This window comes from Channa argus, chromosome 6 (assembly GCF_033026475.1).
Source record: "Channa argus isolate prfri chromosome 6, Channa argus male v1.0, whole genome shotgun sequence".
NCBI lineage: Eukaryota > Metazoa > Chordata > Actinopteri > Anabantiformes > Channidae > Channa > Channa argus.
The window spans coordinates 17,952,742-17,979,311 of NC_090202.1; the positions used below are offsets into that span (position 1 = coordinate 17,952,742).

At 40.8% G+C, this 26,570-nt stretch overlaps 1 protein-coding gene across 4 annotated transcripts; it reads left to right on the plus strand.

Annotated features, from left to right (window-relative positions):
• ssh2a (slingshot protein phosphatase 2a) lies at positions 1-25,771 on the plus strand. Of its 4 annotated transcripts, XM_067506773.1 has the most exons (15): positions 1-206; positions 3,002-3,045; positions 16,015-16,127; positions 16,636-16,700; positions 17,041-17,162; positions 17,527-17,592; positions 17,754-17,819; positions 18,288-18,482; positions 20,352-20,445; positions 20,597-20,725; positions 20,880-20,926; positions 21,758-21,904; positions 21,987-22,187; positions 22,298-23,234; positions 23,585-25,771. In XM_067506773.1, exons 1-15 carry the CDS (start codon positions 144-146, stop codon positions 25,193-25,195), a joined length of 3,900 nt encoding a protein of 1,299 aa, XP_067362874.1. In that variant the 5' UTR covers positions 1-143; the 3' UTR covers positions 25,196-25,771. The 4 variants fall into 4 exon arrangements, with proteins under 4 accessions (XP_067362874.1, XP_067362873.1, XP_067362875.1 ...); XM_067506772.1 differs by lacking the exons at positions 1-206; positions 3,002-3,045 and adding an exon at positions 8,931-9,572; XM_067506774.1 differs by lacking the exons at positions 1-206; positions 3,002-3,045 and adding an exon at positions 14,504-14,580.
• The last annotated feature ends 799 nt before the right edge of the window (positions 25,772-26,570 follow it).

Sequence of the window (26,570 nt, forward strand, 5' to 3'; positions counted from 1 at the left end):
TGAACTTGACAACAGCGAAGCGGCTTAACAACGACTAGAGACACATCCGCGGGAGTTCGGGCTACCGAGTCGTTTCAGGCCGAAATAATGTCTGTTATTCCGCCGTTCCTCTCTTCGAGGTGACCGAGGTCTGACCAGCCAGGATGGCGCTCGTCACCGTCCAGCGGTCGCCGACACCGAGCACTACCTCCAGCCCCTGCATGTCTGTAAGTATCCGTAAACTGGTTTGACATTCTGTTTCGGTTTGGAGCCGCCAGAGGAGCGTTACCGTTACAGATACCCCCCCTCGGCACACAGTAACCGCTGTATGTTCATGGGTGGCTAACTTCACTTAATGTAACCTAACTTACAACGCTCCTTCCGCGGTATGCAGGCATTTCTTTAAAGTTATGTATCTTTGTTGAAACGCAGTTAACTAACACATAAAATATATCGTGTGTGTAAACCAACTAACTCCATCTCAGCTAACTAGATAATGTTAGCATTTAGCGGTTAATGCTAGAGCTCATGTTCGCCAACTCACTCCAGTCTTGAACAGTCTTGACAAAGTTAAAGGAAACTTTTTGAATTTATGTATTAAATATAATATTATATTCTCTGGTAATAAACATGATATGAAGCCTCTTCGTCGTGTCAGCACTAACGTTACAACTACAAATTGACTTCTGGTCAGTGGAGTGACAATGAATGGAGATGAGCTGTCTGGAAAGCAGGTAAGTATGGCAGCCAGGCCTGTCAGACCCTGTGGGACAGTCCTTTTATCCCCTCTGACAATTTCAGGCTTTCCATCTCTTGTTTCAAGCTCTTGACATAGAGCCAGGCAGGACTGATGGTGACTGTGTGGCTCTACAGATAAGAACTAGTCTGTGATAACATTGCTTTCACCCATGACGGGGCTAAGTGACCGTCATATCTGCAGTATGTCAGAGAAGGAACTGGTTGTTAAAAGATGTATCTTGTTACTAAAGGCCCTTATCTTTGGTTGACACAACATGCTGCGGAGTTCTGCCACTTGCAGCACAGTCTGTCCGCATTGTATTGCAGTGGCTTGCTGTGTTGTATCTACCAAGGCCAGTCTGATTGGAAAGTCACACAAGACCATCATGCAAGTTGTGGTGAATGAATTTTCAAAAATCACCAGCAGAGAGATAGTTGAACAAATTTCACAATCACATTATGCCTGAAAGTGATACTGTTACTGGTAGTAATGACATTTGAGTAAAGCTTTTTAGAGGACAACCTGAATCATTTACATTAACTAATTATGTCAATTGGGCCTCAGATTCTTTTTTAGAATTTTGATACTAAACTCACAAGGTTTGTATCTTTTGAGGCCGTAAACTTATCCCAGGCCGAGGTTACCAGCTGCTTGTCATAAGACTTATTCCTGATGAGAAGCAGCCATGTGAGCGCTCTTGTGAGGGGGGGGACTCAAGGGGTAGTGTGTGAAGCAAAGAGCTGTAATCATAATAGTCACAGCCAAAATCCCATTGCCACTGATAGGCTTTTCCAGCATCCTGCCATCTAAGCATTTTATCAGTGCTTTGGAAAATTAAACACAGGTGTTGACCTGTCACTGAATATGGCTAACATAAATTGTCTTCAGCACAGTAAGCAATATCCTCCCATCTGTGTTCATATAAAGTAATCTGCCTAGCAGCACACAAAATCCTCTGTCCTCATTGGCTTTAAGACCACTCCCTACACATGCATGCAGTGGCATAGTAACCATGGAGATCAACCTGTACATCATATCTCAACAATGGCCAGGCATATTATGGTATGTTTTCATCCTGTTTTTGAAACATACAGCCTATACACACATCAGGAAAGTGTGTCTGTCTGTGAGTGCTTTGCAGAGGTATAATAGTATACCGGTTTTACATTTACCATTGAAATCTGCTGAGCTAGGTGTGTGTGCGTATGTGTGTAGGAAGCTTTGTAGTCCATGAATGGTCTCGTATTTTTCATCACCATACTTTGTGTTGAAGACAAGCTGTTAGGCTGCTAAAGCTCAGCACGTCATTCAGTAAAGCTGCCTCATCACATCTTTGGAATCTTCCTTCCTTCCTTCTCAAGCTATTACATCTCCTGACCTGATCTATCCAGTTCTTAGCATAATCTTATCATCTACCATCATCTTTTACCATCAATCATCTGCATCAGCAAGAGCGTATTTAGTTTTGTTTATAGTTCTTTTTGCATTTTTCTATGTGTCCTCCCTCTCTGAACATGTCTTTGGCTTCGGATATCTTAATTTCGGATATCTTAATTTCCTTTTGTTTTACAAATTTTGTTTTACTACCCATGTTTCAATACCCATGTTGTGAAGACATTTGGCCAGTCCACACAACATCAAAGGGCTTTTTGAGGATGAAGACTGAGTTTACAGTCAAGGTTAGAATTAGGTTTAGGTTGGGGTTAGGGTTAGGTATTCAGTTGTGATGATTAGGGTAAGGGTCTAGGTATAGGTTGTGTGTGTGTGTGCGCGCGTGCGCCTGCCCATGTAGTAGCCAAGATTGATGCAAAAGAGAAAGTTCTTTGAGTTTTGTGAGGGATTACTGAAACAGGCTGGGATTAAAGTTGTATCTGTGGTTGTGTATGGATGGGGGATTGTGCTGGTTGCAGTGGTGGGGGAGGATGATTGCATTTTGGAAAAAAGAGAGATAGAGACTGGAGTGAGCCTTATCCCTGGTCACTGCTCTGAGCCACAGTTAAAATACCACAGTGGTCCTGCCATGGCTCAAGTCAAGGATGAAAGGCTTGATGTAGCTTCCCTAACCACCAGCCGGTTTAGAACAATGTTAATTCAAGGTTAAGTGAGTCTGAATCAATGTGGGACATAAATAGCCGACCAAATGTCTTTGCTCAATAGTCTACAGTGTGTTCTTTATTAAATGCTATTTGCTAGGCACTGATATGAGTAACATACTGTAGATATCAACTGTTATTTTCACTTTTTGATTATGCATTTCTTTTCCTAATCTGTTGGTTTCACTAGGAGTCGGACAGTGGTGAGGATGATCGTCGCTCCCAGTCCAGGAGGTGAGGCCACTTCCTGTTTTGTCATATCTTCAGTTTCCTGGAATATCTCTGCTTTTTCACATGCTGCCATTCATTAGTGTCTGTGGAAACTGTAAGTGGCGACTCAGGCCACTAGGGGGAGGCTGTGCATCAGATTTACAAGGCTTCCTTGCTACAGAACCATATTTTCTGTTACCTGTAATTATCATTTTTATGTAATTTTCTTATTAATTTCATACTGTGCAGCACAACAAGTAATTGTATCTGTAGGACTACTTATTTAAGAGTCAAAAAATGTATTTTATAGTTGTTAAAATCATTGATTAACACAAGATCATTACAACTGCAGTTAATTGTTTTAATCAGAGTCCTCTGAATAGCAACATATATCAACCAAGAAGAAAACCAAATCAATCAAACATTGTGTATAGGTAGTGTATATTGCTTATGTACAAGAGAGAATTTTGTTCATTAATATAATTTTCACATAATGGTTATGATTACAATTTTCATTTGAGAATGGTGGCAAAGTAACTTAGAAAAACATTTAGCAGTAGTTTGAAAATAGTTTTCTTTTATTGTATTTCATGCTCCAGATAAGTAGTGTCTGTGTAAATACTTTTGTCAGTATTTGGTCAGCCGTCTGATATCAAAGGGATTGATTGGCATTATTTTGCCTGATGGTTGTGATAAAACAAATAATTTACTTTTGATGTGGCTATCTGTATCTGGCTATCTGTATCTCTATAAAAGAAAAGGGTTCTGTAACTGTCCCTTTGTTTAGACAGCACAGGTGGCTCTGTTGTTGTCCTGTATCCTATAGTGCAAGGCCCTCTAAAGAATGTGAATGGCATTTACACTTATCAGGACCTGCTAAACGCATGTGCTTCTTTTCCTTTCTGCTGCTCCCTTTAGGGCTCACCACAGCGAATCATCTGCCCCATCTAACTCCTCTCCTCCTCTGCATCCTCTTCTTCCACATCAATTAGCTTCACATCCTCTCTCACTACATCCATAAATCTCCTCTTTGGTCTTGCTCTAGACCTTCTGCCTGGCAGCTCCAACCTCGGCATCCTTCTACTGATATAAGGACAAGCAAAACACATGGGCTTTAAAATTTTGTGTTTTACTTAATTATAATTTTAACCAGTTACTATTGAACGTAGACATGTTGCATTCAATGTGCTGAAGGTTCAAACACAGTCTCTTATTAAATTTATTCTGGTGACAGATACTCTAGCACGTAACACTTAAACAGGGATTGGAGCATTAAAGCCTTTACAGATAATGACTGATATAAATCAAGCAACCGGCCAGTTTGCACAAGTGTTGTCTCAGCTGACTTCTTCTCTGTCAAAGTCTAAGCTTCTTTGTTCAGCTCAAGGCTAAAGAAATGTTCATTCTGCACACATGCATTGACTAACGAAGCAAAACTACTAGCAGTTCTCAGCAGCATCTTCTTTTGTTTGCACCATCTAGTAATGCTTACAGTTGAATAACCATTACAGTAAAATAAATCGGTTTGAATATGCAGGCAATTATTTATTTTAGCCTAAGTCACAAGTTTTTTTTAGTGGAGCAGAGACTTGTTACTAGTGACACCAGTATGCAAATGATGAATCTACACTACTTTATATTGAATGAGGTAAAAATGGCAAAAGCACAGATGTTTTGTATTCCCTACTCACACAACATGTAGGCACTGAAAATCACATTTTAGTTGTAAATGGTGCTTATATAGTGCACTAATCTTAAGCGCTTTACAGCGTTGCTTCTCATTGACCCATTCACACAGACAGTGGCTGCAATGCAAGGTGCTCACCTGACCCAACCTGGGGCTCAGTGTCTTTCCCAAGGACACTTCGTCACAAAGCCAAGAGGGACTGGAAATCGAACCAATGACTGAGGTTCACTGTGGTTCGTAGATTAAGTTTGTAAAGTAAGTTACCAAACTTACTTTATACCAAATACTTTAGTTTTTTAGATAGCTGGCTCACCATAATATTTAATAACGGGTCCCAAAACATATCCGCACATTGAAAACACCGCAAAGATCATCACCATGTTGTGGAATATGCCAGAAAAGCTTTTGGGCTCTGTCACACATAAAAAAACATGGTGACCTCACTCCTGCAAGGCTTTTACATACCCTGATAGACCCTAGAAGGACATGTGGTCCCAGTTATCTGTTAGGTAATACAACAAAGCAGCAGCTGGTGAAATCTCTCTCTCACACACACAAACACACAGCTTATTTCCCTTATGCCCCCTTAACATCATTATAGTTCAGTTTTACTATTTGGCTCAGTTACCTAGCTTGCCATTTGCTTTGCAGAGTTATGTGAGGTCCAGCCAAGGGCCCCACTGAATGATCCGTAATATGTATTATATAACAGCTGAGGCCAAATTACCTCCCCACCCTGCATATGGAGTCAAGTAGCAGCATGGGCCAATAAATGGTATAGGGGCCACTAAGACTGAGAAGAGCTTTGACTGTTGTAGTTCAGTATTTTCTTGTTTTCTCTTGATTGCTTGAACCAGACTCTTTGTCTCTTTTCACTTTCATTTATTCAATTGTTCTCTCTCTCTTTCAATATCTCTCACAGACACACAAACAGATGTGTGTACTAAACAGATGAAGTGTAACGTTTCTGCAGTGCATTGCCACACATTGCTACCTTAGGACTGACACTTACCATCAAGGACGACATTAAAAAAAACTTTTTTTTGGCTATGCAGAAATATAAAATGACGATTTAAAGGTTTTGTTCTGTTCTTAATTAACATTTAATTGGTTGTAAAATTGTGAAAAACACTGATAAATTTTGTTTTATTGTTGCTTAATAAAAGAGGTGTTTCTTATCTTCCTTGTGACTGTCTACAAAGCTATCAGGTGACATGATGCAACCGATAACTAGATTATGATAATTGCAGTCAAACTATATGTTCCTGTGATGAAGCAGGACTACAATATACTGTAGTGTACCTATGGTAGGCAGAAATTGGCTGCAGAAGGAGAAGCAGTGTGGAGATGCTCTCTCTGACCTTGTTTGTCTATTGTTTTGTGAGTGTAATACAAATAATCATAATAACTGTAATACAAATGTTGATTTTTCACCTTATTTTTATAGCCTGTTGATATTTTTATGTGGCAAGAAAAAATATTTCATGCCATTTCTCACAGACAAATGGAATGAAACATTTACAAATACATTCTTACAGTCAACTAGTCAAAATATTTCTCCTGCACATGCATCAACTCTAATCCTGGCACACACAAGCAGAGCAGGTTCATCAGGCATTTATTCAGAGTGTGCACTGGAAAAACAAGGACAAGGTGTAGTAACACCAAGCCAGTAACAGACTTCATTTGGGAACATAAGTTGATAGTGTGTCATTTACAGTGTCTGTATTTGCCTTATTTCTTCCTACACATTGTGCTCCCTGTATTAGATTAGTGACCACATGGGCCTATACCTAATATCAATTTCACATTGCCTGAAGAAAAAATTGTATATGGTGCATTCAGTATTTCAGGCACACAGTGTAGGTTATGTTACAAAGAACAGATTTACTTCTAAGCTACAATACACGTTTGGTTACTTTACACAGGCTTTGAATCTGTCTTTGTCCTATCTGGATTTTAAGGGGGCATCCTGTTTTTTCTAAGATTAGCTGCTACTATCACAGCTGAGTGGGCTGAGTAGTCACAAACATTTGTAGTTAAGGCATTTTTGTTCATGCTGTGCTTTACTTTGTTCTGAATACTGAAGCATTTATGTTGTTTGGAATCTCTATCATATATCAAATAGTCACAACTGGTGTGTTGTTGTAATATTGTCCCTACATTAGACCATCCCTACGTCAGTATGTGGGTCCAACAGCACATTGGACTAACATGTTTCTGCCTATTCCCACAAAGTGGCAGTAAAAGAAGATTGTGCAACGTATCCAAAGTTCAGCTAACACCACAACAGACTCTCGTGTTACCAAGCCACAGACAAAGAAGTTCCCACCAAGTGCTGGTAAATTTGACGACACTAAATAGAACCACATGACATGAGCACAAGAACGGCAGTGAGCATGTAGGTTTTGTGGTTACAGTTGCTGGCACAACTTAATAAATAATCTTCCTTGTAACTCAAGGTTTGTCAGGAGGACGGTGAGACAATGTAAAGCACAGCATGATAACGGGCACAGGGCTGCTGGTGTGCTTTGTAATTCTTGGCGGACTACATTTGGGGCATAGGAAAATTCTACGTTAATTATTCAGGATACGTATGAGATGTATTTAAAACTATGTAGAGTTGCTGAATTAATTGGGTCACTTAAAATAAGCCATGGGTGGATTGTATTTGTTACAGTTATGGAATGTAAACAGAAGAAAGTGAAGCTAAATTTACTTTCACATATGATGACTCAGTTCTCATCAGTAAAAAAAAAATTTCTAGCATTTCTTTTGAAATGAATTATGAGCTAAATTTAAAACATCATAAAACCTTAACACATGAAATATTTTAAGACAGAAGAAGTCTGTTGTGAGGAATTTGTCATAAAGTAATTTGTTATGTTTACTAATTGTTTGCCTTTTGCTGTTTTGGAGATGAGGTTAAGGTTGTTCTCGGTATGTTGAACAAAATTTATTTGATTCTCTCTTGACAAGTAAGTCCAGAGAGCTTTTTTTGATTGTCTTACAAAATAAGGAGACATGAATGACGCAGTTGTGAGGAGAGTAAACCTGTAAGACAAGTTACATCCAGTATAAATACCATACCATGATGCCATAGTGCTTTCTGAGACTAGGTAACTAAACATGCACTTTATAGAAATTGTGGAATCCTACTACTTATGAAAATGGATGCAAATGTCTTTCCACACACAAAGTGTCTTGTGTCCAACATTTTAATCATATTTCATACATGTCACATACTAATGCTTAGTTTAGCATCAGTTGCATGTTACACCCCATCATACACCGTACAAGTTGGAGTGAGTTAAATAGGCTAAAACACATGTTGTATGACAGCAGTCCTACTTCAACAGTGTAAAATTTCTCCCTGAACCCCTATTGATAACTTCTTTAATCTTGTAAACAGTTGAAACATTTCAGGGTTTTTTGCTAACACTGATATATAGATTAGTTTCACTTACAGATGTTTCAGTCTAGACTTTAAAACTCCTCAGGACAAGCTGGTGTGAAAAGTATGAGGACGACTGCAGTTTTATGGTGTTTTCAAATAGTTTTAAGCTTATATAGAGCTCTTCATGTTGGCAAGCCAGTATAATATAAAATGTTTCAAAGGCTATAAAATGACCAAAACATTGGCAGTATGTCAGGTGATTCTTTTTTGAATCCTCCATCAGCTTTTGTGCTAGAGGCCATTTCTCTCCCAAACATTGAGAAGACAGGCTCCGAGATATCTCCACTTTATCTTAATAGACTGCTGCAACAGCAGCTAAAAATTTGGATAATTTCAACCTGTTTCTCATTTGTATTTGCTCCTTATGTAACACAACCACAAGTTGGTGTGTTGGAAGAAAAGGGTGGAGAGCAGACGAAGTGAAGTTTCCTCAGTAAGCTCCATGCCAAACTAAAAGCTCATGTAGGTTTAATCGAGTGTTTTAGATTAGCTCAAGGAGCACATACATTCAGTTGTTGTACAGCAGTTTATTCCAAAAGCAACACATTATTATTTCAACGCATAACTCAGGCGTACAGAAATACATGAATGGTTAGCATGTTCCATGTGGTACCAAAATCAGGGAGCTTTCAGCCAAACAGGCAGCTGGTTCACTGATAACACGGTCTTATCAGAAAGGAGGAACTTAACAGTCACCTGGCAGTGCGCACAGTTGCCAGCGATTTGTATACAACCCGTTTTGCTTTAGCAAGTGTTGATTCAAAGGCGCTGATGGTGTGTTTGGTAGGACGTCCCTGTTGTCCTCATTGGCTCCCAACTTTTCCCAGAAACACGTGTCTCCAACTCCTCCCTCCTATAACCTCCCCGGCGAGAGTTCGACTGAAGTCATGTGTCTGAGTACTGTACGTGGCCAAAGGTACTTTTTGTAACACGGATAAACAATGTTTCGAAAACGGTACGGAAACATTATTAAAATGCGCCTCGCTTTCGCGTTATGGGGACATCTCTGACAGCCAGGCGTTGCTGTTCGGAGCAGGAACACAATGTGCTAGATGTAATTGCCTGCTTTATTTATTGCAACAGAAGTACGATTGGAAACATCTCTCTCTCTTTGTGCTTTTGGGGAATAATTCGTCAATTTCTATTGTATTGCGATCATTAAAACCCAAGGAAGCCCGTCGTTTTCCACAGGAGCACATGCCTTTCGGAGAGGAGTAAAAGTCCCCCCTCGGACCGAGAACACAAGACGACCTCCTCACTCTGCCCTCCGGTCACCGGCATGACCCTCGGTGCGGTGTCCGGCTCCAACAGCTCATCGGCGGTCAGCTTCTGCTCCTGCTGCGGGGCCAAGATGGTGCCCTACTTCAGCGACGACGCGGTGGTGTCTAACAATCAGGTCAACCAGCTGTAAGTTTCAACAGCGGCAAACTGGGGGGACAGAGACACACTCAGGAAAAGTCTGTAGTTTCTAAATGATAAACTCCTTTAAAGCACAGTAATAAGTGAATGTTATGAGGGGGGGAGACAGTAAACGTACCATGAAGTAGAAGGGTGTCTATTCAAACGTAACGCAGCTTTTAGCCCAGTATTTATTCCAAACGAGAAATTAAACTGCAATGATTCTCTACATTTTAAAGTTTTACTTTATGGTATTAGTTTAGTACTGCGTTGAAATGTCGATTGTACAAATTTGACTATAATAGTAGTGATATGCCAGACGTCAGCATTATGAGTAATCTGATACATTTGCAACATTTTTGCAGCATCAGTGTTGAACGTATTTCCTGGTGACGTAGCAGGGTCTTACTCATCTTTTAGTGCTCAGTTTTGACCTTACTAAGATATAATGGCTCCCCAGGTGCCATGAATCATCTCACCTGTTTCACAGGTTCAGTCACACACTTACACAAAGGGAATTGCTACCGACTTACTGAGACAACTTGAATCAACTGATCACCATATGAGGAGGGTTAATGGTGCTGTTTCGCCCCTCCCTCTTTCTGTTTCCATGGCTATTGTTTGTTTGAGCACGTGAGTGATGTGACGACTATAGTTATTAGGTTGTAATTAAGAGCCATTTATTAAATGTATATATTCAAGAAAATAAAAGAAACCCCAAGGAGTCTTAAAAGGCAGCAATATTGTATAACTTATGGAGTTTTAATCATACTAATAAGTTGATTTTTGTGTTTGGTGGCTCATCTTTACATTGTGTTTCTTAGAAACAGACATCCTTGGTTTAGGAAACAGAAGACAAACTGTTTAATATAATGCTCATTGAATATAATAATAATAATAATAATAAGAGCTCTTTTAACCAAATAGTGGGCTACACTGGCGTGTTTACGTGGCTGGCAAATCATCATCATGACTATTTTCTGACCTAAGAACAAAAAAGGTCTACAAATCATCTTAGACTCGTGTCCCACAGTAGTTGGCTTTATTGAGACTAATGCAGTTGTAGTTTTTGGAGGTACCGTCAGTGTGTCTTTAACAGATTTTATGCGAGATCCCTACAATGTTAGCAGAAAGTGAGTAAAGGCTTCTTTTTGCCCATAAGAGTTAAAAGGATTTTGTGGAGTTGTACATGTGAAGACAGGTCTGACCTTCAAGGAAGTTAATCAGCTGGTCTGTTAATGATTTTCAAACTGTCATGATTGGTACAACTTAAGGTTTTTCACAAAATGTTTGTGAAAACTTTACAAAGAAAAGTAAAAAAAACAAAAAACAAGTAAATTTACTTGTTTTTTACTTTTCTTTTCTAAAATTTTCTTGCTGCAAAGTGGTTGTGCCCTGCATGACAATCAAACATTGTCATCATTTGGAGTCAATGGCAAGGACTGCATCGTCTTCAAGGACTTTTTCATCAGTTTCACATGTCATTGTGTGGTGAGGTTGTTGAGAAATAATTGAGTCTTTATGGAGGCTACACCCTCTTTAAGGAAATAGTTTTATGTAAGTTTGCACAAGGAACATTTATGGGAAGATGTTACACCATGTCACCCCAGTGACTGGCAGGCAAGTGTATCTATCTAGAATCAGCTGTGAGAAACTTTTCACCGGCAGCCCTGTTTGACCATATTGAATGATGCATGTTGGTTGATTGCATCACCACTCCTTTGTACTGATCAGGATGGACAAAAGTCTTCATCACAGTAGCGTACTTAGCGTTGTTTGATTTACAGTGCATAGCAATTGTGTACATATGTGGCATTGTTTAATGTTTTTGTACCTTTGTCGGTTTGTTTACAGTGTAAACACCTGTATGTGTCAGCAGGACTATAAAGATTACCTTAGTTTTAGGACTAATTACAAGCCTTTGGGCTGTCAGTCGGGTTAAGTGTTACCTGTGGCTAAGCAACATCTAGAACACTATTGTTAAACTGCTTATTGTAGATATACTATTAAAACCCTCTTTTCCGCTTCACCCATGCACTTGTGTTGTGAACTTCTTGTTTATTGTTTTTGTATTTTAAAGAGGAAACTAGACTGATCTGTGATAAAGTGAAGTTTATGTACAAGTTTTTACTCTAGCAGTGAGACAAGGATATAAAATGGGTAACTTTTTACACTTTTATGGGCGTGTTTTTGCAAGTGATTAATGTATAAACGACTTGTAAAATTTAATTGAAGTAATACTGTGCGTGACATGAGATCTCATCACATATGAAGCTAGTGTAGCACAACTTGTCCTGTTTAGAATATTTCTTTATTTTAAGCACAAGTTTTCAAAGTTAAAATGGCACTCTGTGTTGTCGCTACTGAGTGTTAAACTAATATTTTAATGAGCTTCAATAATTATGTTTCCTCTGTTTCTCTGTTAAAATGTAATCTGAGTCTGTCTCAGAATAGCACTGCATGCATGGGTCAGGTGACTAAAGGCCAGACTGAGATTACCAAAGAAGCCGTAACAAAACTGTTGTGGGCCTAACTCTCAGACACAGAAAGGGCAGTGCTTCTGGAGAGTATTTAAACTGGTGTCTTTCCTAGTTTATCAGAATGTCTTTAGTATGACTTTGGTATGTCTTTTTTATTCCCGACTGCTATGAGCTGCTTTTTATGTCACCAATCTTTTTCAGGTTATAATTATAACTTCTTGCGCTTTAATTTTATGTGGACATGATTTGACATTGGACAGCTCCATATGGAGTTGGAAATGCAAACAAATGTCCCCAATGAGGACAATAATGGACACCAACCATGACACGCAACAAAATTGACTTTCTCTCCATGCTCATCCACAAGTTAGTGTCTTTTTCTTATGTACTATTTTCCATGTCCAATCCTCCAGGCAGCAGGGCACCTGTGGACATTTTGGATACATGCATTCACCAGCTAACTCCTTGTCTTCCCCATGGGCTGCATCTGTCTCGGGTGTAAACTCTTAAGGCCTTAGCGTGGCTTGACTTGCATGGAGCCAGGCCCTATATTTATCCCTCTCTCCTCTTGAGAGTGACTAATATGGGCACATGTAGAAGAGGGGGGTCACCCAGTTATCTGCCCACTACGTGTAGTGCCCCTTACATAGTGATGATTGTGTCTGCGACTGTTGCCCTAACAAGTATCTACTGGTTCTCTTCAGCCCAAATCCTGGGATGGCTGTAAGCCTAAAGATGACCCGCCCCACTTTATGCTGCACACTCTGACCTGATCTGCTTTTTTATGCCCACCTCCCATTCACTCATTTTTGTTCAAAGTCAATTTTATATGAACTCATTATCTTTTTGCATATCCCCCTTTTTTCTTTTTTTCTTTTTTTTTTTGTGTGTGTGTGTGTGTCATTTCGGCTTATCCCGTGAGTTCAGGGTCACCACAGCGATCATTGTCTGCATGTTGATTTGGCACAGTTTTTATGCTGGATGACCTTCCTGACGCAATGGGAATGGGCTGCTGCTAGTTTAGTGTCTTGACCAGAGACACATCCGACATATATAGCCGGGACTGGAAATCGATCTACCTTCCCTTTGGTTGCAGGCTTAAGACTGATCTGTGTATTTTACCATTAAGAAGCTTGGTTGTTGAAATTGCAGTTGTCTTGTCTAACCTTCCTTTTTTGTGACATAATATTGTGCTCAGCATACACATGCATTGTATTAGAGTACATTGCAGCATACATTTAGATTTAAATTTAACGTCATTATAAATATATGGGTTGAAGTCTATTCGATCACTTTAACATCGTCATAGTCTCGCTGAGTTCTGTAGATTGGTTCTGCTGTCAGTCGAAAAGTATATTTGTGTATAGAGTGGGATGGAAACTTAATGAATGAATGTAGAAAATATATTTAGATTCATTATTGTTTTTCTTATGTAATGTGATACATTAGTTAAAACATCTAATCAAGTTCTCAGACTTTAAATGTAGAACCAGTTAATATTTGGCATTTTTGCCTTTAATATTAAAAATTTGCCGGAGTGGCTGGCATTTTTTGTCAAGTGATTAGTAAATAAATTATTGGAGCTTAGTATGGAATCAGCTAATGGTAGTATGCATTTGTGTGTCAGGGCATGTTTTATTTATGTCTGTCTATACCGTTATGCATCTCTGTATGTGTATCCTAAAACCAGTCATACAAACCTGAGCACACACCGACTTCACTGTTTAACCTCTACTGTAAGTGATCACTGTTCTGACAACAGTAGTTCCTACAGCATTTACAATTAGTTGGCTGTGATCTTCTGAATGTAGTCTATCTAGAGATTCATCTTTTTAAGGACTACTGTATTTTTAGCAACTGTGTTTGAGAGTTGGTCACCGACCTCGAACTCTCTAACCATCAGGTTTAGATTCCATGTTCTTAGTGTGTCTGTGCAGGCACAAAAGTGGATGTTGCCTGCTCTGTGCCTTCTATGTGTTATTCTCAGTGAGAGTATGAGTGTTATATTACAGATGACACTTTACAGTATTACAGCTATACATGGTCATTGCCAAGTACAGTATATGAACCTGTGCGTGTGACCACAGTGGGATATGATACAACAGGAATTGAGCAGAGTGACGGAAATGAAAACTAGGACAAGAGCCGCAATTGTGAGAAATGCATGAAAGAGGAAGTCATAGAGAGGCCACTGACAGGAAACAGCTGGGGCAAAGGTGGGTGGGTTATGGGAAATAAGCTCGGCACAGGACTGCAGTTTTTTGTTTGCTTTTTCATCCTCTGTCTTATCTGTGTTGTCCACGTCTCCTGATCTTGTACATCTAAGGTCTCAGCAAAACTCAGGAAGGACAGTAAATGAGTTGAAGGATGGAGAGACAAAGTTACAGAGAAAATGAGATGGTGCTGGAATTTATTATTTTTTTTTTTTCCCTCAAGTGTGAAACAGGAACTGTTGAACCTCATGAACTGTAAAAGATGGGTTCATTGAGTATAGATTGGCAGCCTGCTTCCAAGGCCAAGATGCATTATCCAGCACGGTATTTTATTATCAAACACATTAACCAAACTGTTTGCATGATTTCAAACTATATATGTGGTTGTGATGTCATCACCTCTTTTTACAGAATTTCATGTGCGTATGTAGTTATCAGTTCCTTTACTGAGTTTCTGCCCCGGGAGACTATGAAACCGCCCTATTCAAGTTTAGCAGGACAGGTTTGCCATCTCACGGCCAGTGTTTTCCCTACAAACACTTTGAATCTTCAATATTTGTTTCGTGTCATATGGACAAGCTGCAGTTAGTGTTCAATTTTACTGGCATTTACTGTATTTGACCGCTTACAGACTGTGGTTAATGTCTATCTTTAGCATTGAAAAATAAATAAGTAAAATAACAGACACACTCAAGTTAGCAGATAAGTAAAACTACAATGGAAATGTTGAACGGAGGAATTACAAAAATTCTAATCCTTATGTTTAAGACAAAATTGTCAATATTGTGGCTGCATATGTTCCTGCTCTTTCATGGGTTAACTTTTAGCTACCTTGTCTTGGTCTCTGTTTTGGCAATCTGTGCAAAGCCAGTACACTCCGCGTGTTTTTATTGCTATGATGGATTCCTGTTTGGACTGCAGGGGCTACTTCAAACTCTGTTAAACTTTTTTTTAACTTCCTGCATTCTCTAAATAAATGCTGCAGGACAATCCCCTAAATACTAACCATTGTCCAAATGGTAAACCTCTTGTTCAGCATCATCAAAGTAATGGTTTTCTGGTCCCATGCTATGTCATAAGAAGCTACAGATATAGCTCTTCCAATCTGTTGTATCTTGTGTGACTTAGGTTAGTGTGGTACTGTAAGAATATAAACAGAAAGCGTAGTATTTTGCACATGGAAGCACATAGGACGTGCTCACACACTCACTGCCTTGTATCCAGTCGAAACACTGACCTCAGTTAATAAAGTGTCCTTCTCTTCAATGACCTCAGTCACAGTTAATAAGATTAAGTGTTCCAGAGAGAAACAGAACCCCATTTAAAATGACCTGCTTTGTTGTGCTGCACTGTATCCTGGCCAGCTCTTATCTGTGCTCCAACATTGTGGAGGAGGGGACTTGATCTGTCTTTCCTCTCAGACCCCAGTTCTCCCCCCAGTCCCCCTGGCCCCTCCCTACTGGCAGCTGTTACTGTAAGTCTGTGTGTGTAATCCAGCTGTGTAGAGCATCAGAGAACACTGTGTTCGGACTTCATAGTGGGGCTTGGATCTTGTTTTGCTTGCATCGCTCTGTCAGCTCTGATTTTGGGAAGCCTGCAGACCAGAGGTCAATTGAAGGAAGCATGACATAAGCCCATGACAACACATATCTGTTCTTGTCTTAACATAAGATCAAATATTGTCATATAATTTTAGAAGTCCCTGTGTTCAAAGCTTCAATTCATGCTTTTTGTTCTTTCTTTTCTCTTTCATTTCAGTATTAGTGAGAACTTTCTCACAGTAAAAGGTGCAGCTCTCTTCCTTCCTAGGGGTAATAGCCCCGTGCCTAACTCTGCACCTTGTATCAGCCAGCGGAGAAACAAGCACACAGGTAAACACTTGTACAAACTCTGCTTACACATGACAGCTGTAACATCTCCCTGCATTTCCTCCCACCTCATTTGATTCTCAGCCCCAGATATTAACTCCACAGAGGAACTTGAGATTAGCAAAGATTGTTTTCAAATGGAAATTCCTCTGCAATATCATAAGTAACAGCTGGCGTTAACATTGCTGAAACAGTTTTCTAACAAGGCAGATCAGACAATTTGATAGTGCGTGGATATTGAAAGCAGCTTGTTTGTTAGACATAGAAAATAACTGCCACAACTTAAAATATTTTTACATTCAGGGATGATAGAGAAAAACTATTCAATATAGGAATATTTGCACAGCTTTGTATTGTGAAATAGGCTGACAACTATTTAAAAAAATTGTCTGATAATCATTTTGGGATTTATATCAGCTTTGAAATGCTATGAATGGGACATTATGTGAAAATAAATTCTAACAATGAGCTAGTGATGCTGTGATTAGATGTTGCAATTCTTCCTGTCCAGGTGACCTCCAGAAACATCTTCAGACCATGTTCACTGTGCTGCGCCCTGAGGACACCATTCGACTAGTCAGTAACACACCAGACACACAAACAAAATGCTAGGCGCAAAGCGCCATTACGATCAGAGAGACTATGAACAGAGGGATCTGTGCCAGTTCTTTCTTAGCAAAGCTAAAGCAAAGAAAGTTTAAAGCAAATTCTGCCAGTTAAATGCCCAAATTGTTTGAATGATTTGATTTCAGCTATTCTCAAAACCAAAACTGAGATAACCCTGATGATGTGAGAGTTTATGTCCTCCAAATCCAAAGACAACATTTTACAGCTGTTTTCAATATCTTCATTTACATAGTTTTGTTTTCCTCCTACTTTCTTCATTCCTCCATTTTAATTTTATTTTTTCCTGAAGGCTGTGCGTCTGGAGAGCGCCTACCCTCAGGTAACACGTTACATGGTGGTGGTCTCTACCAATGGTCGGCAAGACACTGAGGAAAGCATTGTGCTCGGCATGGACTTTGTGTCTTCAGATAGGTCAGTTCCACAGCAACGTTACACTACTGTCTTGTAGTTACACTGCCACAGTCACTTATATTGACTAGTGGATTTCAGATCTTGACATGTAGGCTTAAGTTATTTTATGTTTGGATTTCTACTAACTAGTTCTAATCTAAGCGCAAACCTTTAAGATTAAAATTTCATTTAACAGACTTGAAGAAACAGGTCAGGGTGATGTGGCTCTTATGTACAGTACATGTTTTTAATACTGAGGGAAGAAGTAAGCAAACTGTATGAGTCATTAAATCTCTGCTCAGTTTGCTTTTTAATATCTTCCCGGACACATCCCTCTACTATGTTAAACCAGTGTGTCTTGTTTTGTTGTGCTGTTGTTCAACAGCGGATGTACTGTGGGTCTGGTTCTACCTCTGTGGAGTGACACTTTGATCCACTTGGATGGAGACGGGTGAGAAACCACACCTATGTCCAGCTTCCTCTTTCTACTCCCTGGGGTCACTGACTGACTGCTCTGATGACTTGTTGCTTTTATTATTATCATAAGTTTTGGTTTGATTTTAGATGTAAATAAGAGTCATTATCTCCCTCTCTCTCTATCTGTCTCTACAGTGGCTTTAGTGTTTCAACAGTGAACAGGGTTCATGTGTTCAAGCCAGTTTCTGTTCAGGCCATGTGGTGAGTAACCTTTTATTTCTTTCATTGAATAACAGCTATGTGAAAATGCATTCATGTTAAAATTGCAGGCTTAAGACTATATCCGTTTACATCCGCCATCACTTTGAGATCTAGCCTTGTATCGTAGTATCATTTTCATCCACCCTCCCCTTTTCCTTCTTTTCTTGTTCCTTTCAGCTTTCCTTTTTTTTTCCTCATTCCATGCCATACATGTCAGTGCTGCCACTTTATTTGTATTCATTCATCACTTTTCTTTCACCTTTTTTCCATCTCACCTTCTCTAATCTTGGTTATATTCACTGCCATAGCCTCTCATTTAAACCACTTATCCTCAGTCTGTCAGTCAGTCTACAGACATGGTCAGGTTCAGTAAAAATTTTACTTTTCCCTATTCTTGGCATTTTTGTGATTTCCTCTCTAGACAACCGCTCAAGTGTGAATCCTGTTGCTTTTCACTGTCTGCCTCAGGTCGGCCCTCCAGTCACTCCACAAAGCGTGCGAGGTGGCTCGTTGCCATAACTACTACCCAGGCAGCTTGTTCCTGACCTGGGTCAGCTATTACCAGAGCAGGATTTCCTCCAGCCAGTTCTGTGTCAACGAGTGGAACACCATGCAGGACGTCGAGTCGCACCGTGCCAACTCACCCATTCTCTTCACAGATATGTGAGTAGAAGAGATGGATAACCACACACAATATATGAAAGGTCATGAGGGCATAAATTCCTGTTTCTGCTTTTCACAAATAATTTGGTTTTTACCAATAGGAGCTTGAGACTTGAGCAACAGTACCACATTGCATTTGCAGATATTTTCAGTCCCATGTACATTGCAATATTGCCTCACTTGCTGACAGTGTTGTTACATTTGTACCGTGGGAGAATGCGGGCCATCATTCTTTATGCATACTGTCTGCAACATTTCGAGTTAACAAGAATCAACAGAAAGAGGCACAAAGACTCTTTGACAGATGTCAAGAGAATCACAAGGCTGTATAGACAGTGCAGGGAATGACATTGGCCTCTGGATTTATGTCATTACTAATACGAGGGAAATTTCCCTCTCTGCCGCTTAGTCACGTGTCCCCCTACCTATTTGGAGTGTGCCTCTCTGTCTCACTTACACACATACACATACAAACACACATATACACAAATACACACTTCCTCCAGTGTCCAAAATAGCTGACGCATTTGCTGTGCTTGACTTACATTTGGAAAACTGGATCCAAACAGTGGCAGGCAGCAAAGCAGGTAGAGAGTGGAGGGGGCTTAGTGATGCCACATGAGGCCCCTGAGTGGAAAGAATAAGACCTCTGGACAGAGAGAGGGAGCAAGTGCAAGCTTCATGGTAAACTTGACTATCAAGAAATGTCCATATTTGCCGTCAGCATAGTAACAGAAATACCTCTTTGTAGGAGTTGCATTTGACCTCGAGTGTACTTATCAAGAGTGCACCCACATTTTATGAGATCTAATAAACACATTCACACACAAACATTCAACTATGAAGGTCTTGTGTTTCTTCCTGCATAGTAACTGACACAATGTGGCATGATCAGCCAGTGTTTGTTGACATAGTACTTGTGTCCCTGTACTGAACCAAAGGTCGAGATAGCAGGAAGTGGTTTACTGTTGAAATTGCCTGATTTATGAGCACTACTATGTAATTCCCATAAGCACTTCAAAGAAGGGACAGAGTTTCCATACCTTAGTTACTCATTAGCAACATTCCATGTGTCGTCATAGATTTGTAACACATGTGCTGTTTTTCCTTTATTTTTCTGTCTGTTTCCCTGACCCATATCTGTCCCTTAGGCTGTTTGCAGGCAAGTCGAGGCTTGTTGTCAGGTTAAAGTGCTACTGGAAGTCGGGAACTGACCTGTATGTGTTGGCAAGGGTAAATAGGTTTTCTTACTCCTAACCCTGTGGACTTCTTCTCATGGGGCCAGTAAGAAAGGTTTGAGATAAACAAGCTTGAGTTATTTCAACACAAGACACCTTTAAGTGTGTGGTTATGCACCTCCCGCCATCACACTGCCCCTTCTGGTGACTTCTGACCAACACTGCTATTTATTTTTATGGCAAGCAATTGGTTAGACGCAAAACAAGAGAAAATTAGAGAAAGTAAGAAGGGGAAGCTGTGAGACAAGCTTAGCTCTTCTCTCCTGAGAGGTAATTAGGGAACTTGTTGGTATCATCAGCATGACGTCCAAAGGCTAAATGTGTCCCCCAAGCAGAGTGGTTAGAAACAGAGCCAGGCACAACAACAGGCATTCTCTACACAGGGACTTGAGCGTTGCTGATGCCACAGGCTCGGATTTTGTGTTCCCTCTCCAGTTTCTGAAATTCAGGCAAAGTGGCAATTCTCTTGTGTCACAAGTAATCTCATTGTAAAAATGAATAAATGAGCAGAAAGCAAGGATTGTTACAGGGTTAAGGTGACTTTAAAGGTGGGTCTTTGTGTGTGGTGTTTTTAAGGCGGGGTTAGAAGTGTTTGTTTTTTAATAAAGGCGTTTGTTGTCTTTACCCACAGGCCCACAGAGAGGGAGCGCACAGAGAGGCTGATCAAGATCCGCCTCCGAGAGATCATGATGCAGAAAGACCTGGAGAATGTCACCTGCAAAGAGGTGAGAGGCACACTTGGATTGATGTTTACATTCAGGTTTTATCACCTGACACTTCAGTGCAAATTCTCAATATTTGTTTGCCACAGATTTAGCTTTATCAAAAATCTGACTCATCATCATGGTGCTTTTCTGTATTGTCATCCTTTCTCAGATCCGAACAGAGCTGGAGATGCAGATGGCCTGTAACCTGAGGGAGTTTAAGGAGTTCATAGACAACGAGATGATAGTCATCCTGGGACAGATGGACAGCCCCACTGAAATCTTTGAACATGTTTTTCTGGTAAAACACAAATAAATAAATAATAAACTAAATAGTAAATTAATAAATATTATGCATGTTTGTTTATTTGTTTAAGACTTCTGACTTTTGATTTCTGTACAATTGACTTCATTTGTGTACATCTTAATATTGACTGGACCTGTGTTGTCTTCAGGGCTCTGAGTGGAATGCCTCCAACCTGGAAGAGCTGCAGAACAGTGGGTAAGAGAACGATCACTACTCTTAGAGGGCACCTTCACTGATTTTGAACTTGCTTTATTTTGGATCTAATTTGCATAGAACATGTAAATTATTGCCTATATACTTCCCTCTGACATCCTTGCATTAAAATATCTCTCATCTCCTAATTGAAAAATGCCTCCAGATGACATTTCTTGGAGGAACCTTCACTTCAGATTATGTCATCTCATTGCTCACACTATGGAGGTTGTATTCACGGTCACCCTGCTTTTCCAGAGCTCCTGCAGATGACATCATCGGAACTCCTAATGATGAAAAACTCCTCCGGGTGATGTTATTCTGGAGGGGTTTTTCAGCTAGAAGCAGAAAAATATTTTTATATAAGCACATCAGGGAGAAGTTTAAAAGCATTAATGTACATTTACACCATAAAGTCATAAAAAGCAAGTTGAAAATTGATGAAATTGCCCTTTAAATAACTTGTATTGCCCTAAAAACCACATGTAGTCAGGCACACTCATATCGCCGCCTGAATTTATCAATAGATTTAGTATACCTATAATGAAGTGGCTATAAAATGTAGTCCCCTCACTCTCGAGCTTTTCTACCACACCTCTGTTTTCCACTCCATCTTCTTGACTTGCTTTACAAAGTAGTTTCACTAGTTAATCAAATCCACAGTTTAAACATTTGTAAAGCATCAGTAACCAGTCTGACTGGTTTCATTTATTTTGAGCCACATCTTACGTGCATCCAAAATAGTTTACTGCTATGTCATCTGAATAACCTGCACTGAAAAATGAATTGGCTGCCGTTTTAAGTCCTTCTGCGTCTCCCTCTTCTCTTGTGTAGAGTGCGTTACATCCTGAACGTCACCAGGGAGATAGACAACTTCTTTCCGGGAATGTTTGAGTACCACAACATCAGAGTGTACGATGAGGAGGCCACAAACCTGCTGGAGTATTGGAATGACACCTACAAATTCATCACCAAAGCCAAGTAGGTTCAAACACACATGCACACAGTAAACATAGTTATATATTTTTACTGTGTAGTTCTGTAAGATCTTTGTGTCTCTTAGGAAAGCTGGAGCCAAGTGTCTGGTTCACTGTAAGATGGGTGTAAGTCGCTCTGCATCCACAGTGATCGCCTATGCTATGAAGGAGTATGGCTGGAACCTGGACACTGCTTTTGACTATGTAAAAGAGAGACGAGCTGTCACCAAACCAAACCCTTCCTTCATGAAACAGCTGGAGGAGTATCAGGGAATTCTGTTGGCCAGGTATGCTTCCATTAAGCAACATCTGTGCATAGATCAAATTCTTTATGATGTGTTTTTGACTCTATATATAGAGTCATATTATATTTATATTTTCCATTTGTTTCCCTCAGCAAACAAAGACATAATAAGCTATGGCGCTCCCACTCTGATAGTGACTTATCTGATCGTCGAGAGTTGGTGTGTAAGCCTTCATCTCAGTCCCTGGGCCGCTCTGATTCTCAAAACAACAACACCTCCCCCTCCTTATATCACTTCCTGGGCGTGGCTGTGCTGCAAACACTTGGTGCTGAACCTGAAGACTCTGCTAAATCAAACTCCGCACACACCTCTGACTCTCACACACACTGCAATTGTGTTTGTGAGTCAACAGTTCAGAAGGAGGTCAGATCAGACTCCAAAGACCCCCTCCAGTTTCCCCTCCCCAGACCGCAAGCAGCCACTGTAGTACCAGAGGAAAAACTGGACAGTTTAGCAAGCGTGGCTGTCACTGTGCCTGTTGCTGTACCCCACCCACCACCATCTCTTCACATCCTACCTCCTACTCCTGAACTCCAGCATGCACGCCAGGGTCCTCGCCCAGAGCTTCTCATTTCGGTGCCCAAACACAACTCAGGGAAGCTGTTCCTCAATCTGCCTGAAGAAAGCACCTCAGAAGAAAGCTCTCCTCTCACTCTGGGATCTACTGACTCAGACATCATAGACCAATCATTATCAGATATAACAAATGACACAAGCAGCCCACTCAGCCCCGCTACCACCGCCCCTCTCTCCACTTTTGTTCCTCCTGCTTCCAATGATGACAACAACAACCCTAATGATTTACAGATGGGCAATATATTCGATAGCCGAGGTGAAGCTGATGGATTGTCAAACCACAGCGCAGACAACATCGACTTCTTTAGCGCCAGGGAAAAGTTTCTGGGCTTGGCACAGGATGGCAGATCTAGGACACTTTCAGAGCAGGCGCAACAGAGGTCACCTCTGTCACACAAGGAAAATGAAGAAGCAGATGCAAATTCGGAAGAGGATCTGGGGAGTGAGACTCAGGTAAATCTCATTTAGCTCCTTCGGTTTGATGTTGTCATGAATATAATACCACTGCCTCATAAATTAAGTCGTCTTATTTTTTGCATTGTTCTTTATTCTATCTACTCTCAAAATATCTTTTGTTAGATAGAAGGCATATAAAGCTACAACAAAAACACTAATGAGAATAGATAGTATGGGTTATAGCTTTTAATTTTAATATTCTGTATGAAGTCATGTTGTAAGTGTAAAAAGTGTTTTGTTTTTTTAATTACAATAATTTGTTATAATTGAACAAAGTCGTCACTATGTTGCAATAAATACAACACTAATAGTAATAAAGTATCTGTCTCTCTCTCTCACCTCTACAGTTGGAAGACAGTGTTGACAAAGCAGTATCAGTCCACCATATTGTCACTGAGATCGAAGCCATATGCCACCCTGCCACTTGTCTTCCCACACCCTCCACTTCCTCGTCTTTGTCGATCTCTCCATCCTTCCACAGTCCTCAGTTCATCTCGCTGGAGCGTCAAGACGAAGCAGACAGTTCTGAAGTCTTGCAAGGTTCTTTAGCTCCTCCTTCAAACGCAGAGTCTTCCTCCATGCACCCATGTGACTGGCCAGCAGGTTCAGTGCGGCGGGCCACCAAGCAGCTGGAGCAGAAGCTGAGGCAGGAAAGTGAGACGGCTGCATGTCAGCGCTCCCCGCTGCATTCTCCTAGCGCCGAACACCCACCTCTCAAACTACCCCTGTGCTTCCCGAGCACTGAACCGCCTCCCCTTGCCTCCCCTCTGGACTCCACAGAACAAATGTTCACTCAGGAAGAGATCGTGGCTGTTTCCGCCACGTTCAAAGATGAAGAGACGCATAAAGGGTCACAATGGGAGCTTCACAGACTTAACTCAGGCACAGACAAACTCTCAGACCCTTCATGCTGCTCTAACCCAAATATCAGCCAAGTCTCTGGTACACACACAATCAGTAGCCATATGTTGACATCATCACTGACCTCTAATAATCAGCTAGTGGAATCGTCTCTAGAGACCTCAGCCCAGTCCCAAAGACAGAACCCCCTCCACAGTTCCAAACAGCAGTATCAGACCCTGCCCCAGTCCAGTTTAAACCTAATGGCTCTAGATGGGGTGACTGTTCAGGAGTCAGACACAGATGAGAAGTTGGAGTCCATTTGCCAGGACAGGAAAGGGAGCTGTGACCCCAGCTGCTGTGCCCAGATCAGACTGTCCCGTGGCAGCCAAGAGCTGGAGAGGATTCAGCAGACGCTGAGAGAGCTACAGGCTTTCCTCACCGATGGTGTCAGCTTGGAGGTATCAGACGATAAAGTGCAGGAACTGAAGCAGCCTCAGGGGCTGAAAGATGCTATGAACACAGAGCCAGGACCTTTTAAAGGGGCAATTTCTGAACACACCTCTCCATGCCTAGAAGTAGGGCAGCGGTTCTATGAGAGGTATGATGGGAAGAGTTTCCTGGAGCCAGGAGGATGGCACAGAGCCATGGAGCTTGAGGCACGAATACGCCAAGCGGGCTTAACCCCCCCTTCTCTCATGAAGAGGTCAGCTTCCTTAGCTAAACTGGACTGTCTGGAGCTGTCAGCCAATGACCTCAGTGACTTGGATCTTAAGCCCCACACCAGGACGACATCATCACACTCCCAGGACTCATTTTGTTTTTCTCCAATTCACACTGATGACACCTGGAAGAAGCAAAAAGTGTTGGCTCGGAACACGTGTGCTGAAAAAACAGGTTTATCCCAAGATGACTCGTCTACACCACAGTCCCTTTGTCTCTCCTCCTTCCCCTGCCATCTTTCCAAAGATGACACAGGTGAGAGGGAAGAGCCAGATGGGACTGGCATGGTCACTTCATTGCGTCAGCAGGGAAGGGGACATGTATCAAGGCGTTCACGTAAATTGTCTGCTGAGAAAAAGCAGCGAGGCGTCCCTGTGCTGTACAATACCATGTAACCTCAGTGCAATGGACTGGAATGGATATGACTGGAGGTGTGCATGTGTGAGAGAGGCTGCATGATGTGAATGAATGTGTAGCAGGCAAACTGTACACCGTGTAATGCACGTACATTGAGAAATGAATGTTGAACATATGTTTGCATGTAAACTACTGGATGTGGTGTTTTAACTGGACTTCAGGTTTGAAAGTAAATGAAATATGAATGTCCAAATTAAGACTGAAGCAGTGCACGCTGTGTGCACTTTATTATGTCTACTTTCCCACGTTTTCTTGTTTGTTTTCAGTGTGTGACCCTCTCTGCTTGTTCAAGAGTTTCTGAAACTACAATGAAAGGAACTTTTTCTCGAAGACATGCACTTTACTGTTACTGATTTTCTTTCTGTATAAAATGTTTCTTATCCTGGGGAGGATTATTTTGCACTGATCTCAGACTTGTCTTTGTATGTGTGTTTTTCTTTTCTAAGTGGACAGACATCTTTATTCAGATTTTTAATTGAACCAGGACAAGCTATGTTTTTTTTTTATTCATTGCTTTAGCAGTAAATAAATATGGTGAGTTGGTTTTGACTGCAGTAACGGTGTTGTTGTTTTGTTTTTTATAGACTCACCCTTTTAAGTAGAAGAACCCAGATGACTGAGCTACAAAAGGTCAAATGTTTACCTAACTTGTGACTAACTTTGCTGGCTCCTGCTGGCCAGGCAAAGAACTACATTTTTTGGCACCTGCGAAGACAGAAGGTAAAATGTGCTTGAATATACACCGATCATCAAGCAAACCAACCAAGTTACAATGGGTTAAAATCACACCCTAACCTTACCGTTAAGTGTTTAATACATTAACATGTCATTTGTAACTACAAGTAATTTCTCTGAACAAGTTAGTCTTGTCTTCCTTGGGGGAAGGATTTCCACCAGTGTTCACTGCAGCTTATTTCGGGCTGACATTTTACCTACCGTTTCATGTGGGTAATTAAAAACTCAGATGTAGGCCACTGGGGTCCCTGCTGAGAGAGGCACACATCAGGAACACATGACATTAAAGGACTCAGGCTAAAAAAATGTTGGTTTAAAAAAAACATCCAGCCCACAAGCTTTGCAGTTTCTCATATTCTGTGTTTGCAGGTTTAAGTGAATTAAGAGGAAAGCAAAAATCCGTTGATGAATCCTCCACTTTTGCAGATGTTTAAAAGGACTTTTTTTACAGTGTGTCCAAAATTCAACTGTCACGAACAAAGTACGGGTTGAAGCAGTGAGGAATAAAATCAGTGGTGGAGCGAGAGGGTTGGAACGAGTGTTTGTCCCTGTCCCTCAGATTGGCATCCTTCCTCTTTGCATACTGGTGCTCTGTGCTACTTTGACTAGTTTTATATC